The sequence below is a fragment of the Eschrichtius robustus genome, chromosome 17 (assembly GCF_028021215.1).
Source record: "Eschrichtius robustus isolate mEscRob2 chromosome 17, mEscRob2.pri, whole genome shotgun sequence".
NCBI classification, from domain to species: Eukaryota; Metazoa; Chordata; class Mammalia; order Artiodactyla; family Eschrichtiidae; genus Eschrichtius; species Eschrichtius robustus.
Genome location: NC_090840.1, coordinates 86,266,305 through 86,290,952, shown reverse-complemented (window position 1 = coordinate 86,290,952; position 24,648 = coordinate 86,266,305). Strand labels below are relative to the sequence as shown.

General features: G+C 54.0%; 1 protein-coding gene across 6 annotated transcripts in view; it reads right to left on the bottom strand.

The window, feature by feature from the left end:
* The window catches only part of MROH1 (maestro heat like repeat family member 1), a 67,960-nt gene that overhangs the window by 37,465 nt on the left and 5,847 nt on the right, over positions 1-24,648 (bottom strand). For all 6 annotated transcript variants that reach the window (XR_011070814.1, XM_068526092.1, XM_068526093.1 and 3 more), the window contains exons 2-10: positions 18,800-18,902; positions 17,310-17,387; positions 16,229-16,374; positions 9,941-10,072; positions 9,372-9,534; positions 9,035-9,133; positions 3,930-4,081; positions 3,399-3,539; positions 3,061-3,153 (exon numbers count right to left, since the gene is read on the bottom strand). Coding sequence is in view for 5 of the 6 variants with exons in the window: in XM_068526092.1 (XP_068382193.1) it covers positions 3,061-3,153; positions 3,399-3,539; positions 3,930-4,081; positions 9,035-9,133; positions 9,372-9,534; positions 9,941-10,072; positions 16,229-16,374; positions 17,310-17,331 (948 nt within the window). In the remaining variant the exon portion in view is untranslated. The remainder of the gene's footprint in view (positions 1-3,060; positions 3,154-3,398; positions 3,540-3,929; positions 4,082-9,034; positions 9,134-9,371; positions 9,535-9,940; positions 10,073-16,228; positions 16,375-17,309; positions 17,388-18,799; positions 18,903-24,648) is intronic.

Below are 24,648 nucleotides of genomic sequence, written 5' to 3'. Positions count from 1 at the left end.
GAGAGAGTAAACCGCTGCTGTTTTCACATGCTAAGTTTTGGAGTGATCGGTCAAAGGGCAATAGGTAACTAGTGCAAATGGGTAGTCATCTGGAAAAAAGATAAAACTAGATTCTCACTCTTTCTCTAAAATAAACTCCAGACGGATTAAACAGTAAAAGTATAGGGGAAAATGAGAGAAGCTAAAAATTAATTGCAGAACTCGAAAGCCTTTTCCAAGTATAGCAAAAGCTGAACTGTAACATAAAAGATGGATAAATGATGGTGTAAAAACTAAATAATTTTGCATGGCAAAAAATACCATAAACAGAGCCACAGATAACGGACAAAGTAGAAACAAACATTTATACATACATGATATGAGACTATAAATAACTGCTACAGATCAATATGAAAAAAAAACCCTAAAAACCAATAGAAAAACAAAAGACATGAATGGAAAGCTCTAAGAAAAGGAAATATCACATTTGTTCTGCCTTTTCAGCTTTTATATATTTATATTTCCCGTTTAAACCCCACCCCCATCCCATAGATAATCATTGTTTGTTTTTACAGTTTTATGCAATCACTTTTATATTAAGTAAATGATATTGTGCTACATCTCTCATTTTTTTCCTCACTTTTTTCAGAGTTGTGAACTTTTTCTCCATAGAGATCTTAGGCATTCTTCGTTAGGTGAATTCGCAGATACCTTACGATAAGTTTCTGTTGCTATTGTAAATGGTCATTTTTTTGTACTTTCTAGTTGGTCACTACTGATGGAGAAGAATGCTCCTGATTTTTACAGGGTGGTCTTGTAACTGGCAACCTTGCTGAACTTAGTTCTAGTATTTGTGAACCGATTCAGTTCATATATGAGTGCATTTCTGGATGAATAAATCAACCATCCATAAAACAAACATCTACTGAGTGCTCACGAGTTAACACGGACCGGTGCTGGGACAGCAGGGAACAGAACAGAGCAAACCCTCCCCCCCACGCCTGTGCCTTCTCGCTGGGGAGACCCGAGTGGCAACCCACCCGTTGCTGAGTGTATTAAGAGGAGCTCGGGGACTCGGGAAAGGCAAAGCGGGGACCGGGACGGAGGGTGGGTGGCCGGGAGAAGAGGAACGACAGGTCTGTCCTCGCTCCCCCCATTTCTGTTCCTTTCCCCATTAAAACTGAGAGTGGGGCTCCTTCCTGCTCCTGACACTAGAGGAAACGTACCTGTCTCCCATTCACTATGATGTATGCGGAGGGTTTGGGTATTTAAACTTCATCAAGTTAGAGAAGTTCCTTTCTGATCCTGGTTGCTAAGAGCTTTAACGACAAATAGGTGTTGAACTTTATCAAAAGCTTTTTCTGCATTGATTGGTATCAGAGAATATTTTCAGGAATCTCGTTCCATGATGAGGTGAGCTGACAGGCCTCAGTGCTGTGCAGCCCCCCTGGCTGGGCCCTACACCCCTCGTGTACTGGGAGAGCAGCGCTGAGGGTGCAGTGCTGAGGGTACAGTGCTGGGAGAGCAGCGCTGAGGGTGCAGTGCTGAGGGTGCAGTGCTGGGAGAGCAGTGCTGAGGGTGCAGTGCTGGGAGAGCAGTGCTGAGGGTGAAGTGCTGGGAGCGCAGTGCTGAGGGTGCAGTGCTGGGAGAGCAGTGCTGAGGGTGAAGTGCTGGGAGCGCAGTGCTGAGGGTGCAGTGCTGAGGGTGCAGTGCTGGGAGAGCAGTGCTGAGGGTGCAGTGCTGAGGGTGCAGTGCTGGGAGAGCAGTGCTGAGGGTACAGTGCTGAGGGTGCAGTGCTGGGAGAGCAGTGCTGAGGGTGAAGTGCTGGGAGCGCAGTGCTGAGGGTGCAGTGCTGGGAGAGCAGTGCTGAGGGTGCAGTGCTGAGGGTGCAGTGCTGGGAGAGCAGTGCTGAGGGTACAGTGCTGAGGGCGAAGTGCTGGGAGCGCAGTGCTGAGGGTGCAGTGCTGAGGGTGCAGTGCTGAGGATACGGTGCTGAGGGTGCAGTGCTGGGAGCACAGTTCAAGGGCAACTCCCTTCACTGAGCACACGATCCTCACATCTAGCCTCACAGTAGTAGACCTAGATTTTTCTGTGTGGTCCTGATTTGGATTTGGAATCAAGACCAGCCTCAAAGAATCTATCAGGCAGCTCTGGATATCCTTTTCTCATTTCCAAGCCCACCTGTGTAGCGTGGAAATTAGCTGTCCCTCAAAAGTTTGGAAGAACGCAACCTTCAAACCACGTGGGTCCTGGGTTTGCTTTCAGAAAGGAAGGGCTTGGAATGTTGTTTCCATTTCTTTCTTGGTTTAGTCAAGTTTTCTATTTCTTCTCTGCCAATTTTGACATTTTTAAGACTTTTCTAGGAATCTATCCACTTCATACAGTTTTTCAGGTTCATTACCATTGCTCACACACTAAAATTACTATTTAATCTCTCTACCATAGCCAGACCCCTGGCCCTCGCTGGGAGCCGTCCGTGTGTGTGGCAGGTGAGGGCTCAGGCCAGCGGGTCCGCGGGGCCAGGCTGGCATCCCAGCAGGTGTGGGAGTGGAGCAGGCCCAGAGATGCCCCAGGGGGTGGGGGAGCAAAGAAGTAAGTCCACTCTCCCTGCTTCTCTTTCTCAAAGAGCCGCCTGCCCACGCTCTCTCTAGTTTTCCGCCCCTCTTCTCTCCCACTCAGAAAGTCCCACGGACGCAACGTCCCCACCAGAGCTCCCCGTGACCTCCACGCTCCTCATCTGACCTGGGGGGGCAGGGTGTGCACGGCTGAGGAGCCTCCTCGAAGCCCTTTCTCCATCAGAGCCTTCAGGGCCCCTGAAGGGGGTCTCCACCTGAGCCCGGGTCCTCGGGACGCACGGCCAGTGCAGATGGCCCCAGAGCTGCCCCTGGCCTGCTGGCTGCCTGCTCCGGTCCCCGCACGCCGGGGCTGTCCTGTGTCACGCGGCCCGAGCCCCAGCGTTGGGCAGACAACAGGGGGCCTAGCCCCGAGGGAAGCCTGCACTTCAGCCCCGCCTCCTGCTCCCTAACCCTCAGCAGGCACCTCCCCAGCGTGCTCCCACCCCTCCGTGGGCCCCCAGCCCACCTGAGCGTGCAGGGCAGCCAGGAGTGAGTCAAGCTGAACGTCCAGCGTGCGGCTGCCCACGCTCGCGGCCGCCTCGAGGATCTGGCCCAGGCTCTGCTCGAGGAGGGAGGAGAGGGGCCGTCAGGGCCTCCTCCTGTCCCAGCCCCACCCCTGCTGGCTGCGGGAGTCTCCCAGCCCTCCGCCCTAGCGCTCGCAGGGGAGGGCCGGGACGGGGGCGCGCGGCGAGGCCAGGTGGGCCTGGCTCCCCGGCTCCCGTCCACGCCCCCCGCTGAGGCTGACTGCCCCTGGGGCTTCCCACCCCGACCCCGCGCCCCCTGCAGCTAAACTCCTGAACGCACCTTGGACACGTGGACGGTCTCGGCGTGCTTCTTGTAGAGGCCGAGGAGTCCAGGCAGGAGCTTGGGGAGCTGCTCCTCCAGCTTCTCGCTGGGCAGCAGGTGGCTCATGGGCCCCAGGGCCTCCACCACAGCGAGCCGCAGCTGGGGGGACACAGGGACAGGCGCTCACGTGCAGAACGGCCGGCAACGCCCATCAGCCCGGGGCAGACGTGTGCAAAGAGCCCTCCACCAAGGACCCCACAGCCGGACTCGAAGACCCGGGTTACCACGAGCGGGGATCCTAAAGGGGCGGAGGGAGTGGGCCCAGGGGGAGAGGTCCAGCGCTGGGGCCGCAGAAAACTAGCCCTACTCTGTGAGGACCTGCGGGGTGGGGGAGGGAGGGGCACGTGTAGACAGATCTACCCCCCCCAGCCCCAGAGCACCCGCAGGACAGCAGAAGAGGCCCAGGTGACTGGAGCAGTACCTCCAGGCTGGGGGTGGGAGAGGAAAGCCAGCTAGGCGAGGGCACAGGTCCCTACAGGCCGCGCATACCTTGGCTTCCCGGCTCTGCAGCCAGTGGTGGAAGAGGATGTCGTAGGCGCTGAAGATGTCAGTGGCGAAGGCGTCCTTCCTGACCGTGGGGTCGGGGGCCTGGTCCAGGTCAGCCAGGTACTCCAGGGTGCTCTCGCTGAAGCGCTGCAGAGCTGTGGCGACCCAAGCGGTAAGCGGCGGGCCGGCCCATGGCCGCACAGGCTCTGCGCGACACCTGCCCCTTCTAACATGCCACACCGCCCGCGAGACACCCTCCGAGCACCCGGCCAAGCTCGGGACCAAAGCGCTGTGCGGGCGTGAAGGGTCCCCCAACTCGTGTGCTTCGCAGAAGCTCAGAACGTGACCTTTTTTGGAAATAGGGTCTTTGCAGATGCAGTGAGTCAAGATGAGGTCACGGTGTGGGGGGTGCCACTACAACAGGACCGTGTCCTCACAAGAAGAGAGACAGACACGCGGGGACAACAGAGGCACAGCTGCACTGCTGCAGCCTCGAGCCAACGCGCCAGGATGCACGGGCACCTCCAGACGCCAGGGGGCCTGGAAGGTTTCTCTCCAGAGCTGCAGAGGGCGCATGGCCCTGCCAACACCCTGCTCTCGGAATCCTGGCCTCCTGAGCCTTAGAGAACACATTTCTGTTGTTTTAACCCCCCAATTTGTGGACCTTCGTTAAGGTGGTCCAAGGAAACCAGTACAGGCACCAACCTCCCCAAAATGCCCCCAGGCCACCACGCCTGGCCCACTCCAGTTTGCTGTGCCCACCTCTCCCCTCACAGAGACGCATGCCACGCGCTTTCAAGGGCCGCTGTGCCGGGCAGGCGTGGGCCCCCCAGGACATGTGTAGGAAGAAGACCTGGGGGCACGGTGGCCGGGTGCCGAGAGTGGGGAGCGCTGGCCTGGGGGGCTGTGTCCGTGGAAGGGACTGTGCTGTGGCCACCAGGCAGGTAAGCCTGGGGACTCGCTTTGGTGCAGACCTGCGAGTGGTCAGCAGGGCCTGGACCCTGGGTCAAGGGAGACGATGGGGCCACAAAGGAGAGTCGGAGGCCAGGACCTGGCCACGGGGCCTGGGCAGTGGAGGGGGAGATGAGGACGGAATGGCCCAGAGAGGCGGCGGCTCCCGGCCGGGGATCCCGAGGGCAGAGCCCGGCGCCCAGGCAGGGGCTGCAGCAGCTGCCCCGGGGGTCTTTACTTGCCCCAGCTCACAACCTCAAACCTGGCCCACTTGTAAGGCTAATTTCTTACCTTGGGCTTTGCAGCCCAGCAGAAAGACTAACCCTAACCCTCCATCTACAGGAGGGCAGCCATGTTCACACGTGCTCAAGAGAGAACATAAAGAAACTCTGAAAGAAAACTACCTCCTGGGGGAAGGTTTCTGTGTCACGGGCAGCCCTTCCACTGAGGATGGGCCCCTGGAGGGTCTGGTGAGGTGGGCTCTGGTCCCCTACCCGCCACATGGCTGCTAAAACCAAGGCTTCCGGTGCCCCGAGAACCCTCCGCTCCTCTCTCAACCCCCCGCTCCTCCACGCCCCCTTTGTCCCCCCTCCTCTTTTGCCTCCTTGAGCTGTTCAGTCAGGCTGTTGGTCAAACTGATCAGGGATCCTAGGTATTTTGCATGGGAAGGTCTTTCAGGATAACAGGCTACTATATGGCCAGAAGCAGAAACCCACCCTTGAATCTGTTACTAGGTTTGAGTTTTTCATCAGGTATACACACAGGCATAAGGTAAAAGAGCAATTCTCATACACCCTCTGCCAGCCCAATTTCCCTTTCTCCAGAAGCAAACATGGGGTTTGGATCTATCTCTCGATAAATAACGCGTCCACGATGTTCCTCACCTACTCCCCCCAAGGCCAGGGCCAGTCCTTTCCATCCATCCCTCCAGACCCGCGCTGCCAGAGCCCACCCACTCCCTCCATGAGCAGCTTTGTTTCCCAGAGTAACCGACCACCTGCGGTTTGAGTCTCCTTGGCTCTCCAGGCACGAGTCACTAAGGCAACCTCCACATCTCTTGCCGCACACCCTGGGGCTCCCTTGGCCCCGCCATGGGGGACCGCACCCTTCCTGATCCTTGCTTCTCCAAAAGAGTCTTTACCCTCCTGCTCAAGTAGCATCTGGGCAGGGTTCTGATTCTCAGAGGGTGCCTTCCACTGGAGCTTTCTGACGCTCTCCCTTGAACGGGAGAAGGCAAGGACACCTATTTCCTCAGCTTCCCCTTGGACCATCCCTGCCCCATCCCCCCGCAAAGTCTTCCTGGTGTGGTGCTTGGAGGGCCTCTCCATCAGGAACAGCTCCTGCTCCAGGGCAGGTTCGGGGATTACTGCACGACTCCCCCACTCCACTCTCTCTGTTCGTTCTTTCCAGGGTGTCTTATTCGAATGCTGGCTTCATGGCCTAGCCTGCTAATTCTTTTCTTTCTCTCTTATTTTCCATATATTTGCATTTTTGCTCTATTTTCTGGAGGATTTCCTCAACTTTCTCTTCCATTTCTGCCTTCCATTTTCATCATGTTTTTAATTCCCAAAAGCTTAGTTTTATTCTCCGAACGTAGCTTCTTCATAGCAACATGCTCGTTTCCTGAATGCATCTTCTCTTAACTCCCTGAGAATATTAACCCCAGATTTCCTTTCCTCCCTGAACTGTCTGCTTTCCCCAAGTCTCGGTTTCTGTTTATTCTGCTGCCACCTTTCCTATCAGAGACTTTCCTTGTGGGCAGTGATTTTTGGCCGCCTATTGGTGCTGGACAGTGTGGCCAGGCCAGCCGTGCACCCTGCTATCTGGGACATGTCAACACGGTCTCTGGGTCTCCCTCCCCACTCTTCCCCTGCCTGGCCACAGCCTCCTGCAAACTGGACAAGCACCTTCAAGTGTGCACGTGCTCCTGTTCTTGGCCCAGCGCCGCTGCCCACTTGTGCCGCCTTCCTGCAGTGGACACAGACATCTGCCCAGAACCAGAGGCTGTCTGGAAGGACAGGAGGCCCCAGCCCTCTCGTGGCCCACCCAGGCCACTAATGGGCTCATGTGGACCCTCCTGGCCCGACTGAGGCCACTCCAGTAGGCAGGGCCACTCTTCCCTCCAACTGCAGACCCTGAACGTTCTATCTGTGGTGAGGAGTGCACACCTCAGCAGGAGGGCGGCCTGCGGGCAGGTCTCTTGGCCCATGCACTTGCTTCATACGCGACATACCAACAAGGTGAGAACTGCAGGGGCCTTTGGCCTGGGAAGGGCAGGGACCAGAGCTCTTGAGAACTGCGAGTCAGCTCTCTGTGCAGGGCCCCGCGCTTCCCGGAGTGAGGCCAGTACTTCCCAGAGGAGCTGTCCGGGGCCAGTAACTAAGCCCTCGGCTCCGACACGGGCTCTTCTTGTTCCCCCACCGGCCTGGACGCAGGCTGTCCTAGGCTGGTCTTCTCCCCGTTTGCAGCGCACCCGAGGTACAGCCCCAAGCCCCTCAGCTCTGCCTCGGTCCCTTCTGTGTCCTGCTCCTGCGTTCCCAGCTCAGCGGTGATTCCCGGCCCAGCTGCTCAGGGATCCTGTCACAAATTCCCTTTTCAGCCAAAACTAGGTCAAGGAGGGTTTCTGCCCTTCAGCCCAAGCAGCCTGCCAATCACACACAGGTGGGAGGAGCCTGCAAGAGGAAGGCACCAAAGAGACCGCGGCAGGGAACGGAGAGAATGGGGAACGCAGGGGCTGTGAGGAGGGCTGGCAGGGGCTGGAGCCCCTCCTAGGGCCCCCTGAAAGCAGGGGAACCCTGAACCCAAAGCCACTGTGAACAGCGAGGGCTGGGACCCAAAGCTCTAGGCCCCGGCTAGGAAAGTCCCCAGGTGTGTGCAAGATACGCAGCTTCCCTAGGAACCCTCCCCAAACACCAATGCTCTAGCTACCAGCCCCCAACCCCAACCCTGAGCCCTGCCCAGTGTGGCCACGCCCTCACCACATGCTCCTTAGCTGGCAGCCTGGGGTGGAAGCCCAGCACCTGCTAACAGGCTGGGCTGCGGATTAAAAAGGGTCCTGTCCTCGTGGGGGCCTCAGATGGCCCAGGCGCTCCCTCTCCCTCCCCTCAGTACCAGCCAGCAGTCTTCCTGAGACTGGTGGGGACACTAGGGTCACCAGGAAGCTGAAGGACAAGGGCAACGTGGTGGCTGCTAGAAGAGGCCCAGGCCCCCTCAGCCCCCGTGTTTCAGGACCCTCTGCTTCCCTCCCACATGAGTGCCCTCCCCTCCCATCAAGAGTCACGCCGCGAGGCACCGTTCCCCTGCCCAGGCACGCAGAGGGCTGCACACAGAAGGTGGGAGAGTGAATACCCCATCCCAAGATGCCCATGGAATGGTCACTCTCCCAGCACGGAGCAGGGAGAGAAATGGGAAGCAGCTGCAGCTTTGGGTAAGTCTCTTCCCGCCCCGCATCAAGCGTCCAGGGCTCAGGGACTGCAGTGTAAAGTCCTGGGCAGGGGGGTCCCCAGCAGCAGAGAAAAGCAGTCAGATGGCAGAGGCCAGGTCTCTACCTGCAGCAGTGCCCACCCAGCCCACGCCTGCAGTCACCCTTCCTCTAAATGTCCCGCCCTCCTCCTGCAGCCTGGAGGACCCGCAGCCCCACAAAGGGGCACTGGAGACAAAAGGTCCAGGAGTAGACAGGCTGCGCCCAGCCCCTGCCCCGCAGAGGCCCACCTGCCCGCAGAGCCCCCCCCCGCCCGCAGAGCCCACCCGCCCGCAGAGGCCCCACCTTACCACAGCAGAACACCACCCGCCCGCAGAGGCCCGCCCGCCCGCAGAGCCCCCCCGCCGCAGAGGCCCCCCCTTACCACAGCAGAACACCCCCCGCCCGCAGAGGCCCCCCTTACCACAGCAGAGGCCCCCCCTTACCACAGCAGAGGCCCCCCTTACCACAGCAGAGCCCCCCCTTACCACAGCAGAACACCCCCCCGCCCGCAGAGCCCCGCCCACCCGCAGAGCCCCGCCCGCCCGCAGAGGCCCCCCCTTACCACAGCAGAGACCCCCTTACCACAGCAGAACACCCCCCCGCCCGCAGAGCCCCGCCCGCCCGCAGAGGCCCCCCCGCCCGCAGAGACCCGCCCGCCCGCAGAGCCCCCCCCGCCGCAGAGGCCCTCCCTTACCACAGCAGAACGCCACTCTCATCGAGTCGGGCTTGGCTGCACTCAGCATGGGCAGCATGGTGTTCAGGATGGACGTCAGGAAGGGCACCATGCCGAACACTGCAAGAGGGGTACGTCACGGGGGCCCCACTGCCATCCCCACCCAGCCTGTCCTTCCCTCGGGCCCTGTGCCCCAGGGGAGGCATAGGGCACCCCGGCCACATGCCTTGAGCTCCTTCTGCACAGCCTGGGGCTCACGGTGGAGCTGCTGGGACACAAGGAACCGAGGCCGGCGGGCTTTCAGAGGTCCTCACGACCGCTGAGAGCACGGGCCGAAGGGGGCCGGGCCGCCACCTACCATTGGAAACTGAGAGGTTGGCGAGCGTCTGCACGACAAAATGGTGCGGCAGGACCCCGGGCTGGAACTTGCTCAGCATCTCCTCCATCACGCTGCTGATGAAACGCTTTCCCACGGCCACCAGGACGTTGCTGGCAGCCTGCTGCCAGTCACAGACCAACTCCTACCCCCACAGAAGATCTGAACTGGCACCCAGACCGGAGGAGGCAGAAACCGCCCAGGAAGCGAAACGAGACACTCCGCTCTCCGTCACGCCAGGGGACAGGCTGCCCGTCTTCGGGACGCGGTGCTGCTGTGAGCAGGGCTCCCTGCTGAGCCCAGCGCCCCCACACACCGGGCACCACTGCCCCTACGTTTGCCCTGAGGGTTTGGGAAGTTTGCTCTCTGCTTCAGTTTCCGTCGGAGATTGTGGGATGACCCTGCCCACCCCAGGAGGGCAGTCAGTGCACAGGACCCAGGGGCCAAGCCCGAGGCAGCCGGGCACAAACCCACACCCTAAAGGCACTTGGGAGGAAAGGCCTCGGAAAGCAGCTTCCCTCCCAAGCCGGGGCCTGGTCAGCCCCACAGACCTTCACTCTGGTCATCTCGCTGGAGGCCAGGAGGATGCTGGCCCTGGCCACGTCCTCGTCCAGCTCGCCGACGTGACTGCTCACGACCGTCTCCATGACCCTCAGGATCATCGTCCGGTACGGATGCGCCAGCTGAGGAGAGAACCATGGAGGGAGGACCAGGACTTGCTTGTCTCTCACGGCTCCTCCCTGAGCTTGAGAAAGCCCCGGTCTCCTGACAGCATCGCTCTGGGTGGCCTGCCTCCTGGGGAGCTCTCCGTATGTCCTGGCGCAGCCCCCTCCTCAGCCACCTCCCTGCAGCGCCCCCGTCCAGCACGCGTCGTCCTCGCCTTCAGTGAGGACACGCAGACCACAGCGGAGGCTGTGACAGGTGGAGGGCATGTCACGGTGATGACAGAAAACCCCGCGACGTGAGCAGAGCCCAGCCAAGGGAAGGGCTTCATCCTGCCGGAGTCCCGGGCGTCACGGAGACCGGCGGTGAGGGCAGGAAATACTCAGGGAGCCAGGAAAGACCAAGACCCGCTGCTCCCTGAGGACCCTCCCCCCTCCCCCCGCGAATGGAGCATCCAGACAGGGGGTGCAGACCAGGGGGCACAACCTCAGTGCAGCTGGAGCACCCAGGCCACGTGACGGGAGGAAAGAGGGCAAGAAAGGGTGCGACTCAGGCTGGCTGCACTCTGCAGAGCTGCTCAGGCCTGAGAAAAGGCGCTCGTGACCCTCGGGCGAGAGCCCCCCGCCAACGACGTCCCCACCACGCTCCCTCCTGCAGAGGCCGCTGGCAGCCCTCACGGGGGTGGCCCACACTACCCGGTCACTCAGCCCTGCAGGCAAGAGGGGAGGGCAGGAACCCCTCTATTTCAAGTAGAAACATACAGCTTATATCTGGGGAAAGTACCAGTGTCCTACTGATGGGGTCATTCACAGCTGCTGGGTTTTTAAATTTTATTTATTTATTTATCTTTGGCTGCGTTGGGTCTTCGTTGCTGTGCGCGGGCTTTCTCTAGTTGCGGCGAGCGGGGGCTCCTCTTTGTTGCGGTGCGCGGGCTTCTCATTGCGGTGGCTTCTCTTGTTGCAGAGCACGGGCTCTAGGCGCGCGGGCTTCAGTAGTTGTGGCTCGCGGGCTCTAGAGCGCAGGCTCAGTAATTGTGGTGCACGGGCTTAGTTGCTCCACGGCATGTGGGATCTTCCCGGACCAGGGCTCGAACCTGTGTCCCCTGCATCGGCAGGCGGATTCTCAACCACTGTGCCACCAGGGAAGCCCTACTGGTTTGTTTTGTTCTGTTTTTCGCTTTTTTAAATTGTGTTAAAATACACATAACAAAGTTTACCATCTTAACCATGCTCAAGCATGCAGTGCAGTGGTATTAAATACATTCAGCTGGTGGTGTGGCCGTCAGCACCATCCCTCCCCATAGCTCTTTCCATCTTATAAAACTGAAACCCTGTCCCCATTAAACCCTAACTCTCCATTCCCATCCCCCCAGCCCCTGCCACCCACCTTTCTACTTTCTGTATCTGAATTTGACTGTTCTAGACACTTCATATAAGTAGAAGTATACAGTATTTGTCCTTTTGTGACTGGCTTATTTCACTGAGCAAAATGTCCTCAAGGAGGTTCATCCAGGGGCTTCCCTGGTGGCGCAGTGGTTGGGAATCTGCCTGCCAATGCAGGGGACACGGGTTCAAGCCCTGGTCTGGGAAGATCCCACATGCCGCGGAGCACCTAAGCCCGTGCGCCATAACTACTGAGCCTGCGCTCTACAGCCCACGAGCCACAACTACTGAAGCCCGCGTGCCTAGAGCCCATGCTCCGCAACAAGAGAAGCCACCGCAATGAGAAGCCCGCACACCACAACAAAGAGTAGCCCCCGCTCGCCACAACTAGAGAAAGCCTGCACACAGCAACAAAGACCCAACGCAGCCAAAAACAATAAATAAAATAAAATAAATTTATTTTTTGAAAGCCCTATGTATCCTTAGATCAAAATATTAAACAAAAAAAAAAAGAGGTTCATCCATGTTGTAGCATGTGTCAGAATTCCCTTTTTTTTTTTTTTTTGGCAGCACCACGGCCTGTGGGATCTTAGTTCCCCGACCAGGGACTGAACCTGGGCGCTTGGCAGTGACAGGGCTGAGTCCTAACCACAGGACCGCCAAGGAATTTCCAGAATTCACTTCCTTTTTAAGGCTGAATATTCCGTTGTGTGGATGGACCACATCTGGCTTATCCATCATCCACTGATGGGCACTTGGGTTGCCTCCACCTTTTGACTAATGTGATTAATGCTGCTATGAACAAAGGTGTGCAAATATCTCTTTGAGACTCTGCTTTCAATCTTTTGGGTATATACCCAGAAGTGGAACTGCTGGGTCATATGATAATTCTATTTTTATTTTTTGAGGAACCTCCATAATGTTTTCCATAGCCACTGCACCATTTAACACTCCCACCACCACTGCACAAGGTTTCCAGTTTCTGCACATTTTCACCAACACTTGTTTTCTTTTTTTGATAGTATCCATTGTGATGGATGTGAGGTGGTATTTCACTGTAGTTTTGACTTGCATTTCCCTAATGATTAGTGATGCTGACCATCTTTTCATGTTCTTATTGGCCATTTGTATATCTTTTTTGGAGAAATGTCTATTCAAGTCCTTTGCCCATTTTTGAATTGAGTAGTTTGGTATTTTATTGTTCAGTTTTCAGAGTTCTCTATATATCCTGGATATTAATTCCTTATTGGATATACGATTTGCAAACATTTTCTCCCATGCTGTGGGTTGCCTTTTTACTCTGTGGATAGTGTCTTTTGATGTACAAATTATTAAAATTTTCATGAAGTCCAATTCGTCTATTTTTTCTTCTGGTTGCTTGTTCCTTTGGTGTCATATCCAAGAAATCACTGCTAAGTCCAATGTCCAGGAGCTTCTGTCCTATGTTTTCTTCTAAGAGTTTTACAGTTTTAGGTTTTACGTTTAGGTCTCTGACCCCTTGAGTTAATTTTTGTGTATGATGTGAGGTAGGGGTCCAACTTCATTCTTTTGCAAATGGATATCCAGTTTTCCCAGCATCATTTGTTGAAAAGACTATCCTTTCCGCATTCAATTGTCTTGGCACCCCTGTTGAAAATCATTTGACCATATATGTGAGAGTTTATTGCTAGGCTCTATTCTACTCCATTGGTCTATGTGTCTGTCTCTATGCCAGTGCCACACTGGCTTGGTTATTGTAGCTTTCTAGTAAATTCTGAAATCAGGAATTGTGAGTCCTCCAGCTTTGTTCTTCTTTTTTAGGAATGTTTTGGCTATTCAGGATCCCTTGAGATTCCCTATGAATTTTAGGATGGGTTTTTCTATTTCTACAAAGTTGCAACAGCTGCTTATTTTTCAAGATTTTATTTCCACTTTATGTTGCTCTTGAGAGTTCAACGAGCAGAACAGTAACCACAGCAAAAGAAGATGTGGAGCACTCCCTCTGAGGGCGGGGTTTTCGCCCAGGCCCTCATGCAGAACGATGTAGCCACAGCCCCCTGTCAGGTAGCACACTGGGAACGGAACGGGGTTGGGGGGGGGCAGCTTGCTGATGATACCTGCCCTTGGCAGGTGTGTGTGAGATTTCCGGCTCAACCATTCTGACGTGTTGGTGGGTGGCCAATGAGCCCATCACCCCTGCTGCCCTTCCCCCACCCCCAGAACTGACTGAGTCCACTAAATGGATGAACTGGATGACCAGGCTATCTGCGGGCAGGACGACGTTAGGAGGCAGGGCCTTTGGGATGTGATTAGGCCACGAGGGTGGAGCCCTCATGAATGGAATTTGTGCCCCTATAAAAGAGACCCCAGGGCTTCCCTGGTGGCGCAGTGGTTGAGAATCTGCCTGCCAATGCAGGGGACACGGGTTCGTGCCCTGGTCTGGGAAGATCCCACATGCCGCAGAGCAACTGGGCCCGTGAGCCGCAATTACTGAGCCTGCGCGTCTGGAGCCTGTGCCCCGCAACAAGAGAGGCCGCGATAGTGAGAGGCCCGCGCACCGCGATGAAGAGTGGCCCCCGCTTGCCACAACTAGAGAAAGCCCTCGCACAGAAACGAAGACCCAACACAGCCATAAATAAATTAAAAAAAAAAAAAAAAAAAAGAGAGACCCCAGAGAGCTCCCTCATCCCTTCTGCCAGGTGAGGACAAAGGGAGGAAACATCCGTCTATAAACCAAGAAGCAAGCGCTCACCAGGCACTGAATCTGCCAGCACCTTGATCTTAAGACCTCCAGCCTCCAGAACTGTGGGAGACACAAGTCTGCTGTCTAAAAGCCACCTAGTCTGTGGCATTTTGTCATAGGAGCCAAAGGGGACTAAGACAACTATTCTTGCCTCTCTTCCCCAAATCACTTCCCTGCCCACTGGCCTGACAGCCCTTGTGAAGGAGCCTGCTTGTCCCTGGGTTCACCTTTCCTATGCTGAGACTTGGTCAACAGGAAGGAGACTGGATCTGTCTAAAACTGTGCGGCCCACCACCGTCCAGGAACACAGACCAGGACCAGCTGGTGGAGCGGCAAACATGCCCCAGTGCCCCCGGCACACTGAAGCCTCTAGAAGCTGATATCTACAAAGTATCGCACGCATCTCAAAATGCTGCACTGACCTACGATGACTCGATAGTGCTGTACACCTTTCTTCTGCTATCCCACATCTTTTTGGAGAGAGAATCAAGGGGATTCGAAATGTACATGCTAAGATGCAGCCCAATAAAGTCTGATTGTGAAGAAACACGAGTGAGTGGCACAAAGCTGCTAGCAGCACGGTGTGGACGAGGCAATGGTGGTGGCTGGGGGTGGAGAGGCACTAGGAAGGGCTCCACTGCGAGGGGCAGAGCTTCCAACTTCAGACACGCTTACTATAAAGGGCCACTGTGAAGGAAGTTGGTGCTTAAAGTTGGTTGAAGAAACTAAAAAGGCTAGAAAAGGGGTAAAATCGTAAGTGAGCTAGAAAATGACAAGTATGAAGCACACTTAAATTTTGCTATGAATTGTTAAAAATAACAAAGGCTTTTTAGCCACCTTTAGTACTCTTTGGCCATTTCCTCAAATAGCCAGGGCAGCCCTAACCTTTGTCTAACAATCAGACGCTGAATTCAGCAGGTCACGATGATGGAGCCTTTCAGCCACGAAGAGAAGGGTCCTGACACCCAGCACGCACCACCGTGAAGCTCCATGAGCCGAAGAGCCTGGGTAGACACACACGTGCCCAAGCATGAGGGTGCCCTTCCCGTCCTATCTGCCCCCAGTCCCAACAGCAGTCCACGAACACGTAAAAGGCCCAGAACAGCTAGGACAGCGGGGCAGGGGCAGGGGACCCTCCCCACGAGAGGAGAGGTCATCAAGCCACAGCACAAGCCACCCAGCAGCCACTCAGCAGGACTCGGCTATTTCCCCCAGGAAACGGCAGTTGACAGATGAGAGAGAAATAACTCATATTGTACAGGGATCCTCTTTTACTGATCAAATGTCAAAAACAAAAAGAAAAATGGTCTTTTGAGACCGAAAGTCTAACTCCCAGGAATGAGCCTAAAACACGCACTGGGGAAAACTGAAATAACTTCCCACCGCAGGGAGCCGAGAGCGTCACAGAACCGTGCAGCCGAGACCCAGGAGAGGGGGAGCTGGCAGAGCCCCTTCTGTTGTAGTCGGCGGGCCTTGAGCCATCTCTGCAGAGTCCAGTCGGCACGCCCACCCAGCCACAGCCCCTCTCCAAGGCCTGTCCACGTGTTCCCGTTACCGCGGTGGACGCGAGCTGCCCTCTCTCGTTGGCGAGGACGGCTGTCCAGGCTCCAGCGGGTCAGCGAAAGGGGACGGCGGCACCGGGCCTGCGAGTGAGCGGCTGGACGCTGCAGTGCTTACCACCCCGTCCCTCCACGACAGGATCAACCCACAGGCCACGAGGCAAAGAGGGTCGGACTTGCAGGTATGATTTTCTACCCACAGCAGCACGGCTCTGCACTCCGGACCCAGCCGGCCAGCCGGCAGATCCCTGGCACAGACCCCGCCCCACAGGCCCCTTCCCTCAGGCCCCAACCCGAAGCCCGGCTCCCGCAGACCCCGCCCCATCCCGCAGTCCGGCCCCCGCAGACCCCGCCCCATCCCGCAGGCCCCGCCCCGCAGGCCCCATCCCGCAGCCCGGCCCCCGCAGACCCCGCCCCATCCCGCAGGCCCCGCCCCACAGGCCCCTTCCCTCAGGCCCCATCCCGCAGCCCCCTACCCATCCCGCAGGCCCCGCCCCGCAGGAGCAGCAATACCTTCTCGTGCAGCCGCAGGTGCTCCTCGCAGGCGCGGAGAGCCTCCACAGGCTGCGACTCTCCGAGGGCACACAGGGCGCCACACACCTGCTCCTGCACCTGAGGGTCCTTGTCGGTGACAGCGTCCAGCAGAATGGCGAACAGCCCTGCCGCGACAAAGCCCAGTGGCGTGGTCAGGCCCGGCCCCGACCCCACCGTCGCTGCGCTCAGCCTCTGAGGACTCGGCCCCGGAGCTGGAGGAGACCGCCGCACCGGCCTGGCCGCTCTGCAGCCTCCACTGCGCTGGCCGGGATCTCTGGGACCCACTGGCCGCCTGCTCTGAGGTCACTCCGGCCACTTGTACCCCGACCTTCCAGCCCAGGCCGTGTCTGCTCCACGCCTCCGGCCCCGCTGGATCCGAGCTCCTATAAAAGGCAGGCGGTGCAGGCTCAGGGCCCCTTCGGAAGCTGCCCCAGGCGGCCCTCTGGCCCACACTGTGCCCTGTGCTTGCCGGGCGGCACCCCAGTCCCACCAGCTGCTCTCGCTGACTCCTCACCCTGGCAACTCCCCACACTCAGATCCAGGCCACCGCCCCACGGACAGGACCCCCATCCTCAGTGCCCCGAGAGCTCCGTGTGCCTGCCAGCGGTTCGCAGACCCTCACCCCGGGGATGGAACCTGTGGGGCAGGAACACCATTCCCAGCCTCTGCCCCGCCCTGGGCCATGCCCTCAGCAAACAGCCGGCCCTGGCGGCAGGCAGAGTAGCCAGCCAGAGTGGATGCTGGCCCTGGGGCTTTTGTAGGAAGGGACGAAGGCACAGGGACCCTCCCACACGGAGCACGAAGCCCTCTGTGCCAGGCAAACGCCGTCCCCCACACCAGACTGAGCCTGTGGCCAAATCTGGACCTCTGCGTCAGCATCTGCAGAGACAAGAGCTTTGTTTTCTTTTTTTTTTTTTTAATGAAAACTTAGAGAAAGTGTGTTCGTGCAAGCGTCATTCCTTCCAAGCACGTTTACTCAATGCCACGGGCTCCTCTGTGTCCCAAACTCAGAAACCGGCAGGCATGACACGGAGGCCTGCCAGGAGCCCCACACACTCACTCTTCACGTATGCCTCGCTCATTGCTGCGGCCGTGGCTTCCTCTCGCCCGGTGTGCACAGGGACAGCTCTCTTCAAACCTGGAGCAACCAGACGTGCGGCATTTAAGTCACAAGCCTCCTCAGTTTACGAGCAGTTACTGTGCTTGTGTAAAACACAAGATTTAAACAATTTCGTCCTGGGGGAACTGTCTCTGCCACAGTTTGGCTGAAAGGCGTGCGGAGGACAGGAGGCACCGTCCCCTCAATGGTCACCGGCTCTCCTCCACCCCAGCAGCTGTCAGCCCCGCCGACGCATGGCCGGCCCGCCAGGGCTCGTCCTGATTGGCCCACGGTGGCCCGGGCAAGCGTGTGACCACCTCCAGCTACAGCATCTCCCTTCACCCCGTGCGCGTCAGGCCTGGTGTCGCTGGCTGTCTGTGCGGAGCAGGCACACCCTCCCCGAGAGCCGAGAGCAACTGCCTTGGTGGCTGCGGGGCCGGGACTCGCCACGCCTGAGATCCTAGGACGGTGTTAAATGAGCCTCCTGCTGGCCGAGAGACTGGGCGGGCAGCACAGGGATCTGGTGGGCTCCCTGGCGCCTGAAACCAACCATCCAAACAGCACACGGGATCCAAACAGCACACGCCTCAAAGCGCCGCTTGCAACAGGTGGACCCAAAGGATAAAGCCCATGAAATACGCGAGCGGCTCCCCACTTCACCACGTGGTCACATGCTCTGCCCTATGGCACACTCTCCGAGGACCTGTACGGTGCTTTCTCACACTAGTGTCCTCGACTTGCTGGTCACCACCCTTCATTCCCCAGTCACCACCCATCCAGAAAAGGGTGAAGGTGGAGGTAGCAAAAGAGAGATGCCTTGACCTGCTCCCGAGGAGGGAGGATATGCTCATTTGGCTATGGCCACACGGGGAGGGGGCAGTGAGAAGTCACCTAATGCGGGGACGGGGTTAGGGGGTGGAATTAAAAATGAGTGAGAATTCTAGGGCTTCTCTGGTGGCGCAGTGGTTAAGAATCTGCCTGCCAATGCAGGGGACACAGGTTCGATCCCTGGTCTGGGAGGATCCCACATGCCGCAGAGCAACTAAGCCCGTGTGCCACAACTACTGAGCCTGCGCTCTAGAGCCCATGAGCCACAACTACTGAGCCTGCATGCTGCAACTACTGAGCCTGCGCACCTAGAGCCCGTGCTCCGCAAGGAGAGAAGCCACTGCAATGAGAAGCCCATGCACCACAATGAAGAGTAGCCCCTGCTCTCTGCAACTAGAGAAATCCCGTGCACAGCAACGAAGACCCAACGCAACCAAAAATTAATTAATTAATTAATTAATTTTAAAAAAATAAGTGAGAATTCTAGATCAAGAAGGCACACTGGTCCTAAGCGTTCACCCATCCCACCAAAACCTCAGTGAAATGACAGAAAAGATGCATGTTTTAAAAGAACAAACCCACAAGAGCACTAGAAAACAAGAAAAGATAAAAAATTAGCAGACCAGAAGCTTCCAGGAATCCCAGGCAGACAGAAAGCAGATGGAGAGGACTGGTTTGAAGCCGGTGGCATCAGCAAGGTGTTTCCCCTTTCTTCCTGGAAAGCATCTGAAAATAACAAGGAAAACAAGAAGTAAAAACACATATTCCATTGGCAGCAGAGCAAGAAGGTGGCAGAGAAACCCCACACCCCGAAAAGCTGAAAGGCGGAAAGCGCCACAGCTGGCAGGCAGGTATGAGGTGCACTGGCCACGGGCTTCAGAAAGCCCACAGGACACTTCTCAGAGGCAGGCACCCCCGCACATGGAACCCACATCCTGAGTTCCCAGAGCCGGTCTGAGTTTACAAGGCAAGCAGCCAGTTCCTGGGGCAGAGGCTTTGCCCTGTGAAAAGCTACAGCTGTCTATGTCCACGCCTCAGAGAAAAGGGGCTAACCAGCTCCAGCTGGAACATCCTTCACACAAGTGCAGACAGATGTGCTCACTCGACTCAAGCAGCAGCAAACGCAAACAAGCATAAGAGACGTCAGACCCCAGCCCACCTGGGAGGGATGGACCAGTTTGCCATCTCAACCAAAACAACTAAGAAACTGAACAAAACACGTGAAGCCATAGTTCTCAGGCTGTTGGGCAACAGGAAACGAAGGGCCGGGAACCCTGAGTCACTCCAGCTCATCACCTATAGGGCACATCCAGCTGAGGACACTCAGGAAGGCCCAGAGTTAGGACGGGGAGCATCTTGAGAGGCCTGAGTCTTGCTGGAGTTTGCAGGTCTAGTACTAGAGAGAAGTCCAGCGACCTGCAGAGGGTCTCCTGGTCACTCAGTTGACTTACTGGCCAGCACAGGGGCAACAGAATAATGTCCCCAAAGATGCCCATGCCCTCATCCCCAGAATGTGAATATGTTACCTTATCCGGCAAAGGGACTTAGCAGATGGGATTAAGGGTACAGACCTTGAGGTGGAGAAATTACCCTGGATTATGTGGGTGAGACCAGCCTAAGTTCTTAAAAGCAGAGAACCTTTCCCAGCTGTGTCAGAGAGATGAGATGGAAAAAGGGGGAGAAAATCAAAGCATGGGAAGAAAACCCACCATGGCTGGCTTTGAAGATGGAGGAAGGAGGCTCTGAGCCAACGAATGTGGGCACCTATAGAAGCTGGGAACAACCCTCAGCTTACAGTCAGCAAGAAGACACGGACTTTGGTCCTACAGCCATAAAGAACCAAATTCTGCCAACAATCTGAAACAGCAGGAAACAGATCCTCCCCAGAGTCCCCAGAAAGGAGCACAGCCCTAGCAACCCAATTTTAGCCCCATGAGATCCATGTCAGCCTTCTGACCTTAAGAACTTTAAGATAATGAATATGTGTTGTTTAAGCCACTAAGTTTGTAGTAATTTGTTACAACAGCGATAGAAAACCAATACAAGCACCATGTTTAAGAAGAAATTACGGGGGCTTCCCTGGTGGCGCAGTGGTTAAGAATCCGCCTGCCAATGCAGGGCACACGGGTTCGAGCCCTGGTCTGGGAAGATCCCACATGCCGTGGAGCAACTAAGCCCGTGCACCACAACTACTGAGCCTGTGCTCTAGAGCCCACGAGCCACAACTACTGAGCCCACGTGCCACAACTACTGAAGCCCACGTGCCTAGAGCCCGAGCTCTGCAACAAGAGAAGCCACCACAATGAGAAGCCCGTGCACTGCAACGAAGAGTAGCCCCCGCTCGCCTCAACTAGAGAAAGCTGCGCGCAGCAACGAAGACCCAATGCAGCCAAAAATAAATAAATAAATTTATTGGGAAAAAAAAAAAAAAAAAAGAAGAAGAAATTACGCAAGGCCTGGAAAAGAGCCACCCAAAAGGATTAGCAGCAAATAATCCCCGGAGCTCACAATGAGGCAGGAATGGGCCTGCTCCCAGCAATCGGGGGAAACATCACAACTCACAGGGTTCTGGGAAGGGCACTAAAAAAGATTTCAGCTCAGTAAAGAAGTAAAATTAGGGAGTTCCTTGATGGCCTAGTGGTTAGGATTCCAGGCTTTCACTGACATGGCCCGGGTTCAATCCCTGGTCGGGGAAGTGAGATCCCGCAAGCTGTGCCATGCAGCCAAAAAAAGACAAAGAAAAGAAAAAAGTAAAATTAGCCCGACGCTAAATGCCATTCTGGTTTCACCTAACAAAGCTAAAAGCAAGACCTGAAAGGATCAAACTGTTCCCAAATAACTTAGCCACAACCCAGCACAAAGCTTGAGAATAATAATAGGAACACAAAAACATCTAGCACTAACAAAGTAAAATTACAATGTCTGTCATCCAATCAAAAATTACCAGGCAGGGACTTCCCTGGTGGTGCAGTGGTTAAGAATCTGCCTGCCAATGCAGGGGACACGGGTTCGATCCCTGGTCCGGGAAGATCCCACATGCCACAGAGCAGCTAAGCCGGTGCGCCACAACTACTGAGCCTGCATGCCACAACTACCGAAGCCTGTACGCCTAGAGCCTGTGCTCCGCAACAAGAGAAGCCACCGCAATGAGAAGCCCATGCACCGCAACGAAGAGTAGCCCCCACTCGCTGCAACTAGAGAAAGCCTGCGCAGAGCAATGCAGACCCAACACAGCCAAAAGTAAATAAATAAATAAATTTATTAAAAAAAAAAAATTACCAGGCATGCAAACAGGCAAGAAAACTCAACCCATAATGAGGATGAATCAATCAATAGACACTGACCCAGAAATGATGCAGAGGAAAGAATTAGTAGTTAAGGACATTTAGATTATAATTACATTTCATATATTCAAGAAACCACAGGAAACACTGAATATGTTAACACAAAGAGGCTAAAGTAAAAGAATGGGAAAAGAAAAACAAGGCTGACAACTAGTCATAAAAACGCTGGAGTGACTATATTAACATTAGACAAAGTGGATTACAGAGACATAACAATTCTCAACATTTATGCACCTAATAACAGAGCTTCAAAATACACAAAATCAAACCTAATAAAAATGCAAGGAGAAATAGACAAATCCAAAATATAGTAGAAATTCAGCACCCCTCTATCTGTAATTGTTAGAACAAGTGTACAGAAAATCGCTAAAGATACAGAAGACCTGAACAATACCGTCAACCAACTTAAGTAGTATTTATAGAACACTCTATTCATTAACAGTAGAATATGTATTTTTTCCAAAATCACATGAAACATTTACCAAGACTGACCATATTCTGAGCAATAAAACAAGTCTCAATAAACCTAAAAGAATTCGAGTCATAACGAAGTACGTTCTCTGACCACATGGAGTTAAATTTGAAATCAATAAGAGAAAGCTATCTGAGAAATCCCCAAGTATTTAGAAACTACTTAATATGCTTCAAAATAATGCATGAGTCAAAAAAGAAATCAAAAATGAAATTAGAAAGCATTCTGAAGTGAATGAAAATGAAGACATCAAAATTTGTGGGAAATGTGTAGCACTAAATGTCTGTATTAGAAAAGAAGAATGACTTTGTGATTTTGAATAAAAGAAACCTCATTTAGCAGGGAGTGCGGAGGCCAGAGTGGGAGCTCCTGTGCACTACCACTCCAGGTGAATCACAGACCCAACAGGAAGAGTCATGACTTGCATTCCCAGCAGGAAGATGTCTCTACTTTAGGACCCCGGCAAGAGGAAGGAAGATCTCTCCTTGCCCAGCAACAAGCCCAGCAGATGGGAACCCTCTCTGCTCAGGCAGTGGAAAGCCATCACCATCCTGAACTCTCCCTTCCCTCCTGGGGACTTTCCTTCAGAGCAGCCCCTCCCAACTTCCTCCTTTTTCTCTGTAAAGTAACTTCCTCTCCTTTGTTTGCTGGACTAGCCTATAGTTTTTGCTATAGCATGGTTGCAATTCTCTGTTATTCCCAAATAAACATATTTTGCTGGTGAAATAACTGGCTGTTTTAGTTTTAAGGTCAACAACATCAAATTCCACCTCCCCTGGTGGCGAAGTGGTTGAGAATCTGCCTGCCAATGCAGGGGACACGAGTTCGAGCCCTGGTCCGGGAAGATCCCACATGCCATGGAGCAACTAAGCCTGTGCGCCACAACTACTGAGCCTGCGCTCTAGAGCCAGCGAGTCACAACTACTAAGCCCGTGTGCTGCAACTACTGAAGCCCCTGTGCCTAGACCCTGTGCTCCACAACAAGAGAAGCCACTGCAATGAGAAGCCTGTGTGCAGCAACGAAGAGTAGCCCCTGCTCGCCGCAACTAGAGAAAACCCACGTGCAGCAACGAAGACACAACACAGCCAAATAAATAAATAAATAAATTTATTAAAAAAAAAATTCCACCTTAAGAAACTAGACACTCAAAAGAAGCAAAAGGAAATAGTAAGTATCAGTATATAAATCAAAGAAATAAAAACAGAGAATAGAAAAAAAATCAAAGTACCAAAGGCTAGTTATTTGAGAAGATCAATAAATTTGATAACCTCCAGCCTGACTGATCAGGAAAAAGAGAGAAAACACAAATTACCAATCTTAAGAATGAGAACAGTGACATCACTACAGATTCTATAGATATTAAGAGGATAGTAAGAATATATTCTGAATAACTTTTTGCCAGTAAATTGGACAACTTAAAAGAAATAGACAAGTCAATTATACCTCAATAAAAAATTATAAAAATTTAAAAAATAAGAGAAATAGACAAGTTCCTTGAAAGACAGACTATCAAAGCTCACTCAAGAAAAAACAGATAACCTAAATAGCCCTATATCTAATAAAGAAATTGAACTTGTAGTTAAAAGCCTTCCCACAGAGAAAACTCTAGGCCTAGATGACTCCCCTGGGGAATTCTGTCAAACATTTAAGGAAGAAACAATACCAACTATACACAAATTCTTCCAGGAAAACTGAAAATAAAAAGCTCTTACCAGGACTTCCCTGGTGGCGCAGTGGTTAAGAATCCACCTGCCAATGCAGGGCACACGGGTTCGAGCCCTGGTCCGGGAAGATTCCACATGCCACGGAGCAACTAAGCCCGTGCGCCACAACTACTGAGCCTGCGCTCTAGAGCCCACGAGCCACAACTACTGAGCCCACGCACCTAGGGCTCGTGCTCTGCAACAAGAGAAGCCACTGCAATGAGAAGCCCGTGCACCGCGACAAAGAGTAGCCCCCGCTCTCCGCAACTAGAGAAAAGCCCACGCCCAGCAACGAAGACTCAATGCAGCCAAAACTAACTAACTAAATAAGTAAATAAAAACACTTACCAACTGATTCTCTGAGGCCAGCATAACTCTGATAACAAAACCAGACACAGATACTACAAATAATGAAAACTATAGACCAATATCCCTCATAGACACAAAATTTCTTGACAATATTTTATCAAATCATATCCAACATGTAAAAAGGATAATACATCATGACTAAATTGGGTTTATCCTATGAATGCAAGGTTGGTTGAGTATTTTTAAGTGCAGCCAGTGTAAGTCACATTAACAGACCAAAAAATAAAAACCATATAATCATCTCAATAAATGCAGAAAAAGCATCTGCCACAATCCAACATCCACTTATAATAAAAATTATCAACAAACAGGAGTAGAAGGGAATTTCCACAACCTGACAAAGAGCACCTAAGGGAAACCTATAAGAACATCCTTAATGGTAAAAGACTAAATGCGATCCCCGTAAGATGGGGGACAAGGCAAGGATGTCTGCTCTCACCCATTCTATTCACTATCATACTGGAGGCTTTAGCCTATGCAACAAGGCAAGGAAAAAAATAATATAAGGCATCCAAATTGAAAAAGAAGTAAAACTGTTTTTATTCACAGATGATGTGGCCGTCTATGCAGAAAATCCTACAGA